Raw genomic sequence first — 11,262 nt, 5'->3', positions numbered from 1 at the left:
CTAAATTTTTTTTTTTAGGTTAGGGAAAATGTGCCCTAACTTTATATAAAATTATATGTTTTCACCCATAAGACTTTAATAAAATTATTCTTATACAAGCACCTCAAACTCAATAATTTATAAACATGGTAAAACTAATTTATTTTGTCTTGAGAGAAGGGAACCAAAAAACCCCGGGCTTACAGGTAAATAGATGATAATTTTGTTTACTTCTATCTAAAATTTTAATGTGTTTTATGTAAATCAGGAGATGTTTTTTCTTATTTACTAACCTTGTCAATATGGGACTAAAATTAAGTTCCTGTCACATCCCGGCCCGGGGCGGAACCACTTCCCGGGCCCGACTCCACTACCGTAGCACGATATTGTCCGCTTTAGGCTTACCATTCCCTCACGGTTTTGTTTTTGGGAACTCACGAGCAACTTCCCAGTGGGTCACCCATCATGGGATTGCTCTAGCCCCCTTCTCGCTTAACTTCGGAGTTCCTACGAAACCCGAAGCCAGTGAGCTCCAAAAAGGCCTCGTGCTAGGTAAGGATGGGAATATACATTTAAGGATCACTCCCCTGGGCGATGTGGGATGTTACAATCCACCCCCCTTAGGGGGCCGACGTCCTCGTCGGCACATTTCCGGCCAGGGATTGGCTCTGATACCAAATTGTCACATCCCGACCCGGGGCAGAACCACTTCCCGGGCCCGACTCCACTACCGTAGCACGATATTGTCCGCTTTGGGCTTACCATTCCCTCACGGTTTTGTTTTTGGGAACTCACGAGCAACTTCCCAGTGGGTCACCCATCATGGGATTGCTTTAGCCCCCTTCTCGCTTAACTTCGGAGTTCCTACGAAACCCGAAACCAGTGAGCTCCCAAAAGGCCTCGTGCTAGGTAAGGATGAGAATATACATTTAAGGATCACTCCCCTGGGCGATGTGGGATGTTACAGTTCCCATTCCTCATTTTTCTTTCTTATTAATTAAAACCTTCTTTTTCATTTTTCATCAAGGTCCCTTGACTAATCTTCATGTCATTATTTGAATATTAAAATTAGTACAAGTCATCATATGTCTATTTAAAAATGAAAACGTATTAATCATTTCCAAATATATCTTTTTAGTATTTTTTTCATATATTTCTATTTATAATTTGTATCTTTTTTAATAATTTCTACCAATATTATTTAAACAAATAAGGTTTCATTTTAACAATTAGGTTGACTTGGGACCGGATCCAAAATGACTCAAAAAATAATCATATTTTCGAGTCTTTAATTGATATGTAAAAGCAATGAATGAGCGCCAAATTAAACCTAGTATTTGTAAAGACATATATACATTAATTCCTTGAAGGCAAATGTAAAAGCAATGAATGAGCACCAAATTAAGCCAAGTTTTTAAACCAAATTTTGTAAACCATATGATGTAATTGTTGATGATTGAACTGTAACGACCTGTCCCTAAAAATTATGATTTTTATAATTTTTAAATGTGAATTTACGAAAATGCCCTTCGAGGCAAAGACATTGACTTTTGTTGACTGTCTTGTCACGTCATGCAAGGTTTTTTTTTTCTTGGTGTATTCTCGTAGGAATCGTCGCTACGAACGCGTGGGCGCAAATAGAACGCAATTTGGAGTTATAATGAAGGAGATATTAACGTTTAAAGTCGGGGGCATTTTAGTAAATTAATTATTTCTAGAAATCTCCATATTTTTTTAGCTTAATCTGGAAAGCCACATGTGTGGCCCAGATTTAAAGACAGAAAGGATGGGCGATAGAGATAGTGTATAAAGGAGAGAAAGGAGGGAGGAACTAGAGTAATCAGAAAATGAGAGATGAGAGGGTGACCAATTAGAGAAGAAAGAAAGGAGGGGAAATGAGGGAGGTGCAGAGCACCCAACCAATTCGACTCGTACACCCATGACAACCCGGTTTCGAACCGGTGGAATTTTCCGACGTTACTCATCCAATTTTGAAGCAATTTTCACCCATTCACCACCACCAAACCTCATCACCACACCCCCAACATCCATTTCTAGCTAGAATCGACACGGATTGGCTGAGATTCACGAAGAAATACCCGTGGGTGCCGCAGAAGCCATTTCCCGAGATCCACTAATCTTGAAACGTTTTCCTTCAATTACCACCACCAAAACACTCCTCAAGAGTTCAGGATTAAAGCCCAATCAATGCTTGGAGCGTCAGAGTTGATTTGAGGATGAATCAATAACACCAAAATTCTAGGGTTCCGACGGGTTTTAGAGAAATTGAGGCTTTTACCGGCAAAATTGACCTTAGTCACAGGTAGGAAAGTTGCTCCACTCACTGAGATCTTCATTTCTGTGAAGTTTGAGATTTTTAAGAAATAGTTGAATTTTCCGACGAGTCGGGGTAGCCGACCGCCACCGACGGCGTGCGGCGGCATGTGGCCAGGAGGCCGTCGATGCCATTTTTACGATGGATTAGATGCCTTGAGTTCAGTTTTGATAATTGTATGCCGTTGGTTCGTCACCAAACTTTAATATATTATAGTATGTAATATTAGGAGACCATAGGAACTTACAGATCGAGAATCCGACGTACGGATCTTCCCGAATTGGATTTGTATGTTTGTAAAATAAAACATTAACCACCACTTGGTTTTAGCAATTGGTGAAGATCCAACCATTGGATCGTAATGAAACTTTAGGATGTTGTTCTAGAAGTATAATGTGGGCCTTTGGAAGTAACGAATCAGAAATCCGTGATGCAGACTTTCCGGATCGATTTACAAAGTGATGTGTTTTATGTAAATTATGTATTCTATCGATAACAATTCTGAGATGTAGTTTGATAATTGTTCTAGGCACTGATCATTCAAGACATCTCGATATTTGTGCTAAGGAGTGTAGCGCGGATCTCCAGGTGAGTGAGTTTTTGGTTTTCTATATATATATACTTTTCCCAGAAACTGTTTTAAATGGAATTTCGTTTAAAATGCCAAGTCATATTTGCTTTACGTTTTAGCATATGCATTAGTATAGCTTTGCATAATATTGCATGATGCTGCGAAGGCCTAGGTAAGTTCAGGTGAGTACATATTGATGGTATGGTTGCATGTAGTTGGTTATGAGTTGATGCACGTAAAGCTCATTGTCCTGCACCTAGGTGTTAGTGCTCTGCCCGAGGCCAGGGCCTAGCCTTCACGTGATTGTTCACCTTCCACACCATATGCTCACCTTGGATCCAAGTTAGGTGCCAGCCTATTGTACATACCATATTACGTGGTTTCGACTCGTAGGTAACCTGCGATTCGTCGCATAGCCTTCACATGATCGTAGCACTTGAACGTACTTATTTACACCCAGCCTGTCATACAGACCACATTCGGTGTTTATGACTCGTGTGCAGGTTTAGAGCGTACAGGTCACATTAGGTGACCCTGGCTGACATATTATTTTTACATTGATTTATAACACCTAACTTACATATTTACCGCTGAGATATTTGGCATGGCATATACTTTGATTTACACTGTCTTTGAACAAGATTTTTAAATACGTATACATTGCTATTTTCTGGGAAAATTATACGGGTTTTACGGTGAGGGGTTAATATGTTTAGAAAGAGAAATGCGTTTTCAAAAGCTTTTTTTTTGCCCACCCACGCTTTTTGTTTTTGCGCCCCTCCAGGTTTTAGCTGCTGAAAGTTTGTATCGACGAGGATTCTTGGCGAATCTCAGTATAGGTGGCTACCTCTGAGGGTATGATCTTTACCTACACTACTATACTTTACTTATGCTCTGACGTCGCGTATGAAATGGGTTCATTCCCGCTTACAGCGCACTCTTGTCTTTAGACATTATTAGGTTAAAATTTGTTCACATTTTCCACATCACTATACTTTATGGCTTCTTCACCTTCCAAATGTCAGCCTGCACAGCTCGATTCGGAGTCCTAATAGACATTCCGGATTGGGGTGTGTCAGAACTATTACTTAAGGACCACTCATTAGTAACTAAAAATAAATTTACAACCAAACATAAAGTTGTAAAAATTTGAAACAATAAAAATGCACATAACATTGCAAACTTAGGACCACTCGTTAATTGAAAAGTAAAAAAAAAAAACACATGGTATTTCAAACTCGAGACATCCTCGTTAACTTTAAACTTCATAAACCACCACTTTTGATTAACTTCTTGACTATTTACCAAATTTTATAAATTTATACTTATGAAAAGAAATTCGTAAAAATTGCAAAGTAAATAAATGCACATAGGGTTTTGAACCAAGGACCTCCTCGTTAATTTTAAACAATATACAACCCCACTTTTGATTAACTTCTTGACTATTTACCAAATTTTATAAATTTATACTTGCGAAAAGAAATTCGTAAAAATTGTAAAGTAAATAAATGTAGATAGGGTTTTGAACCTACGACCTCCTTGTTAATTCTAAACAATATAAACCACCCCTTCTAACTAAACTTCTCAATCATTCTATCAAATTTTATAAATTTATAAGATTCTAAAAAGAAATTCATAAAAATTGTAAAGTAAATAAACGGTTTTGAACCCATATCACCCTTGTTAATTTTAAACAACAAAAAGCATCAATTCTAGTTGAACTTCTTGGTCGTTTAACAAAATTTTATAAATTTATTCACTTATAAAAATATATATGAATATATCATCCTAATAATTTAGGTCCCCCAATTTTTTTGGGCTCCAAACGGCCGCTAGGACCGGACTAGGCTAGGGCCGACCCTGGACACAGGTTACCGTTGTCGTGCCGTGCATTGGCAACCGTGATTATAGGCATCCCCAATTCTCCCAAGTTCCTGGGAAAAACAAGGAGTCGAGAGAGATGTTGAGCACACGATTTTTTATTTTTTCTGAAACAAAGGAAGAGTTTGTATTGATGTGAGATTTAAGTGGACAATGTGAGGTGTTTGTAAAGAGTGTGCAGTGTGAGAAGTAGCATTTGAAAGCATGTGGTGTTTATTAAGATAAATTTTTATTCATTAATAGCAAATAAATAAGCACAAAGAGAAGATAGCATACATATATTTGGGCCTCGATGAAATCTTGTCAGGGATGTCAACTCATTCGAAGGAAAATGAGTGTATCAAGCATGTGGGGTCTAGTCAACAAAATATAAAGTGTGAATAAAACATTCCAAAAAATTAACTATACCTAGTAATTAATATCCCATTTCTAATTTTATTTAATCTAACAACTAACATTCTCATTAAGTTAGGCTACGATTTATAAAAACTAGTCTCTTGCCACTCATGCATGCGTACGCGTGTGGCAATTGACTCTTTTTTATTTTTTTATTTTTTTTTTAATTTATTTATTTTGGATAATATTTTTTTATTAAAATATATTTTGAAAAATAATGAACGTAACGACCCACAGTCCCACTATGTAGTTTATATACTAACAACAACTCTTGATGGGCAACATTCACTACCAAAAAAAAAAAAAAATCACGCTAGACGGATAACATCTATTGGCTAAACACTAATTTCCTCTAGGAACCCTTTAGCCAACGGAGGTTCGTCAGGCAAGATTAGTCAGGCAAGATTAGTCAGGCAAAATGTGTCACTTGAACCCTTGAACGATGAAAACACAATTCCTTAGGCAAAAAGTAGTTAACCCGATGAAAATGTTGAAGATAGTTCCTAGAAATAAGCTGAGGAATATTGTAATTGATTGACATTAGTTTCCTTTCTTTTCTGTATGTATAGCAAACATAATTATAGGGACACAGATCCTCTCCGGATTTGAGCCTAGGGATCAATAGATCCGGGTCATTGAAATCAGATCCAACGGCTACAAACAGGGGGCCTCCCTAAAAGTTATAATAATTGTAATTGTTGGATCAAATTTCAATGGCCCGGATCTATTGATCCCTAGGCTTAAATCCGGAGAGGATATGTGTCCTAATTATAAGAGATAGTCTAGGATCTTAATTGATCCTATCCTGTATAAAGATGTAATAGAAGATACAGAAATCAATTTCACCAAATATTTTTCCTATATGGTACAAGAGCAACGATCTTGGTAACCTAGAGAAACCCTAGCCGTCACCATGGGAGACGACAATGACAACTCAAAGAAGCCAACTCAATTGAGCATGGCATCCAAATTTGACGGTCCCAATCACCCACTGTATCTTCATCATTCAGATCAGCATGGGTTGGTACTTGTATCACGACTCCTGATTGAGGATAATTATAACACATGGAGTCATTCTATGACTATGGCCTTGACAGTCAAAAACAAATATGGTTTTGTTGATGGATCAATCAAGAAACCAAGTGAAGTAAACGTTGATGAATTGCAGAAATGGAAATGCTGCAACAGACTGGTCAAAACTTGGTTATTGAGTTTAATCTCCAAGAAGATTGCCACTAGTGTGTTCTACTGTGATGGAGCACGAGCAAGAAACCCTCACTTAAAAGCTTCACTCTCGACTTCCCTTTCTTCGAAATCCGAGCTCAACCCAGAGCTCAGTGGCTCTCTTGGCATGCCTCTCTTCCAAATGACAAAAAATGATACCATGAGCTAAGGGTTTTTATAATTTATATGTGGATATTTTAGTAATTACGGTTTTGTGCATGGTATGCATGGCTGGTTTGTCCTATTTCTATCCCAAAATTAAGATAAAAAGTTACTTTTGTCTATTTCCCAAAAAAAAAAAAAATACAATTTACTATTGGTAAATAATTACACACGTGTTATAATTTGTATCACAACACAACCTAAACTTTGTCTTGACCAAAAGTAACCTGAACTGGAAACGTTCTTCATGCCTCTTAATAAATTGAGTACGAAAAAACGTTAATAGTAAGTTTGACTCGTAGTAATAAGGTAGACAAAAATTGACCCTTAATTGAGGTCATCACATTCACTTCTTTTGGTCCATTTGGAATTTGCAACTGAATAGTATCCCTGTTGAGCCTGCAGACGCCCCAACATTGTCGTCAAGCTTTGGTCATAAAAAGACGCTTGAAACTCCCAAGAATTTCAGTTGGAACTTGCTCTGTATAATAAGCTCCAAAGTTTTTCTCTATTTCTTTTTCATTTTTTTTTCTTTTCCACGATGGCCGTCCGAAAGTCCTGAGTTTTTGTTTTCTTTTCATTCCAATAAACCTCTCTAAACATCCCCTTTAAATCCCATACATCCTTCCGCACATACCCAATTCAGCAATCTCTCCCTCTCAAACAATGGACAAATTAGCTCCCTTGATCCCAGAAAGCCCAAAACTTGAGCAATACAACCAAAATCACCATAAAACCCACCTCTCTCTGGCTCTCATCGAAGCCAAATGCATAGCCAACATAGCTTTCCCAATGGTATTGACAGGTCTATTACTCTACTCTCGCTCAATGATCTCCATGCTCTTCCTAGGCCGCCTCGGCGAGCTTTCATTGGCGGGTGGCTCGCTTGCTATAGGCTTTGCCAACATCACAGGTTATTCTGTTCTCTCTGGCCTTGCCATGGGGATGGAACCCATTTGTGGCCAAGCTTACGGGGCCAAAAGATTCAAACTTTTAGGCCAAACCCTGCAGAGAACAGTCATTCTTCTTTTCTTAACTTCAATCCCAATTGCGTTTCTGTGGTTAAACATGAAAAGAATTTTGCTTTCTTGTGGCCAACAAGATGAGATTGCAACTGAGGCTTATTCTTACATTCTGTACTCTCTTCCTGACCTCATTGCTCAAAGCCTTTTGCACCCCTTGCGAATTTATCTCCGAACTCAATCCATAACCGTGCCTCTCACATTCTGTGCAGCTTTGGCTATTCTTCTTCACATTCCCGTCAATTACCTTCTTGTTCATGTTCTCAATCTCGGGATCAAAGGCGTGGCGCTAAGCGGGGTTTGGACTAATGTCAACCTCGTAGGGTCATTGATTGCTTACATTGCAATCTCGGGTGTGTACAAGAAAACTTGGGGTGGTTTTTCCAAAGAGTGCTTCAAAGGGTGGAAGAATCTAATGAATTTGGCCATTCCAAGTTGTATCTCGGTTTGTTTAGAATGGTGGTGGTATGAGATCATGATTTTGCTATGTGGTTTGTTGCTTAACCCTCAAGCAACAGTTGCTTCAATGGGAATTCTGATCCAAACCACAGCTTTGATATACATTTTCCCATCTTCTTTAAGCTTTGGTGTGTCAACAAGGGTGGGAAATGAGCTTGGTGCTAACCGCCCAGAAAGAGCAAGACTTGCAACAATCGTAGGCCTATCTTATAGCTTCATATTGGGATTTTCAGCATTGTTGTTTGCCGTGACTGTGAGGAACATTTGGGCCAGCATGTTCACCCAAGAGTCGGAGATCATTGCATTGACATCAATGGTGTTGCCAATTATCGGCCTATGCGAGCTCGGAAATTGCCCACAAACAACAGGTTGTGGTGTTTTGAGGGGAACTGCTAGGCCTAAATTGGGAGCAAACATAAACTTAGGTTGCTTTTATCTTGTGGGAATGCCTGTTGCTGTGTGGTTGAGTTTTTATGCAGGGTTTGATTTTAGAGGACTTTGGCTTGGTCTTCTGGCAGCCCAAGGCTCATGTGTTTTGACCATGTTAATTGTTTTGTTTAGAACCAATTGGGATCTTCAAGGCCAGAGAGCCAAGGAGCTCACAGGAACTTTCACCATTGATGGCGATGATGATTTTCAAGATATTGATGAAGCTAGTGAGTCTTTGAGTCCATCACCAAACACACAAGAATGCAACAAATTATCACTGGTATGACTGTAATCATTGACCGATTGTTGATGTGAGTTTTCTGTTGAGAAACATAGTAGTACTGCTTTGGGAGTTTTGAGGCAATTTTGTTTCTTTCTTCAAAAAGAAAACCAATTCTATAGTAAATGGCATTGAGAATTTTTTATGAAGGGATATTTTGTAGAGCCAATGTTTCTTCTTTTGACAGATTCGGAAGTAACATGCTTTTGTTCATAATTGTTTAATTATGTGGTCAGATGGGTTTAGTGGGATTTGTTTGTCTTTTATGAAAAAGATCAATGTTGTTTTTGTTTCTTATCTTGTGACGATTTGTTTGTCTTTTATGAACTTAAATGTTTCAGGAATTTTAAGTTTTGGGTTCTAATTTTTAACATAAGTGGGTACGGATCCGTTACCATATGACTGCCAACTTCATACCCCCAACCTCTCGTTTGTGCTATGCCATTTTCACACTAGCTTTTTCTTTCATTATTTTTGTCTGCCAAATATGTCAAACAAATATGAAGTGATATGTATGCCATGCCACATACGAAGTTTTCTAGTACCTATTTGTTGGAAGTTTGAATGAAAAGTAGAAAGTCTTTTTGTCCCACTTGATGAAAGGTTCAACACCAGTTTATAAGCATATCCAAATATGACTTGGTAAATTCACCAATGTGAAAGCTTCTATCTGTTCATACTGGTATCCAATTCAATTCATTACAGTTTAGAAGCATGAAGAAAATTGAGGCTTTGGCCCTACCAACATACACAAATACTAAGTTGCACAGACACGAGCACACAGATATTGTGACACACGACATGGCAAATCTCACAAAATAAGGACACGGTCACGGCCAGCGATTAAAACAATAAGAAATATTACATATATTAAGATATTATAGGATTGAGTTTGAGAAGATAAACCCTTTGGCACTACTCATTATACGTGAACAAAACTAAACAACATCTAATTTAAATTATGCACACCCAATCAAATTAATCAACAACTATTATCTATGCAATAGACATAGTCAACCAAAAATTCAAAATACACAAAACCCAATCAAAATATGCAATGCCCAATCCAAATGTGCAATGCTTAGTTTTGGAGTCCAGGAGGAGTCATGTCCCGCGCATAGGAATTAGGATGTGTACTGCTAGATCATGTCCTGCGTTGCTGCTCCTGCATTGTTGTGCTACTGCAATGCCCAATCAAAATGTGCAATGTTTAATTTTGGAGTCCAGGAGGACTCATGTCCCGTGCATAGGAATTAGGATGTGTATAGCTAGATCATGTCATGCGCTGCTACTCCTGCGTTGTTGTGCTGCCGCAATGCCCAATCAACTAGCTAGTTGCCTACTAGTTGCTAGATGATGTGCAAGTGCGCATAGGATGCGGAACCAAGTGGCCAATGGGAGTTAAGGAACTGAAGAGAGAGAGAAACCGGAGAGACGAGAGGAGGCGGGGTCGCTTCGAAAGAGAGGAAGAAAACTGAAGAGGGAGACGCCAAATTAGAGAGAAAGAGAGGCCTGAAGTTAAGTTGAGGTCGGGGAGCTTTTAAGTCTTAGTTTCTATATTTCCAAAACTGCCCCAAAATGTTTTTGAAATTTACAAAAAAAAAAACCTTTTCCATGTTTTGACCGTGTCTGGGGCGTGTTGGCGTGTCCGAGTCCAACACTCTGACACTTCAGGTTTCGAAGCCTCCGTGCAAACTTGCACAAATGTACTTAGTAAATTCATCAATATGCAAGCCTCTATCTCTTCATACTGCCAATATTCGATTCATTATACTTCTGTATACAGTTGGTTTCGTTTTTAATATGATTTTGTACATCCTTATATTCATGATCGTTGAATTTGAATTGGATTGATTAAAAATTGACAGGCTTTCATATTACTCAATTCTATTTACATCAGTTTTTTATCCCGTTGTTATAGCAGACTGTTCTTGTTAATCATTAAGAAATAAAAGTTGTTAAAGTTTTGTTTAAAATGTGATATTGAGTTTGTTGTTGTTATTACACTTATGTTATTGTCTTGTCGATTCATGTTCTGATTGCATTCTTACACTACTAAATTGTCACATGAACCATTGGATAAATATATTCCCAATTATTCATAAAGAGGGAATAAAAAGTATATAATGTCAGGGGAATGAATGAATTCGGTTTGAAAGTTGAACTAAATGTTTGGATTGGGTGACAAACGCCTAATGGAATATGCAATAGAGTCTCGTCCTGAAATAATTCAATACAGATGTAGGATACCTTCTTCAAAAGTTTTTGAAACTCAGTCATGTATGATGCAATCATCAAACATTTGATTCTTTTGAACTATAACTCAGTACAGGCTTGAGAAACAAAGAGAAGATATGTACAAACGAGATATCCAACAATAAAAAGAAGGAAATTGATTGAATTGAGGAACTCCCAAACATATGGGGATCTCATATGTGTCGATATCAATGGTGACTCATTATTTCGATGAATCGTATCTTCCCCAAAAAAGATTATGTAAACACTTACTAGAATTATCACCTAT

The 11,262-nt window shown here is 38.0% G+C and overlaps 1 protein-coding gene across 1 annotated transcript; it reads left to right on the top strand.

The window, feature by feature from the left end:
• Positions 1-6,932: 6,932 nt before the first annotated feature.
• Positions 6,933-8,989, top strand: LOC137711672 (protein DETOXIFICATION 49). Its single transcript, XM_068450934.2, has one exon. It carries the CDS (start codon positions 7,215-7,217, stop codon positions 8,742-8,744), a length of 1,530 nt encoding a protein of 509 aa, XP_068307035.2. The 5' UTR covers positions 6,933-7,214; the 3' UTR covers positions 8,745-8,989.
• The last annotated feature ends 2,273 nt before the right edge of the window (positions 8,990-11,262 follow it).

Source organism: Pyrus communis, chromosome 6, assembly GCF_041283825.1.
Source record: "Pyrus communis isolate YQ-2024b chromosome 6, ASM4128382v1, whole genome shotgun sequence".
NCBI classification, from domain to species: Eukaryota; Viridiplantae; Streptophyta; class Magnoliopsida; order Rosales; family Rosaceae; genus Pyrus; species Pyrus communis.
Note: the sequence above shows the minus strand (reverse complement) of the source record. Positions and strands in the feature narration are given on the sequence as shown.

Excerpts from the sequence above, each read along its gene's own strand:
- LOC137711672 (XM_068450934.2), top strand. The coding sequence starts at position 7,215 with ATGGACAAATTAGCTCCCTTGATCCCAGAAAGCCCAAAACTTGAGCAA.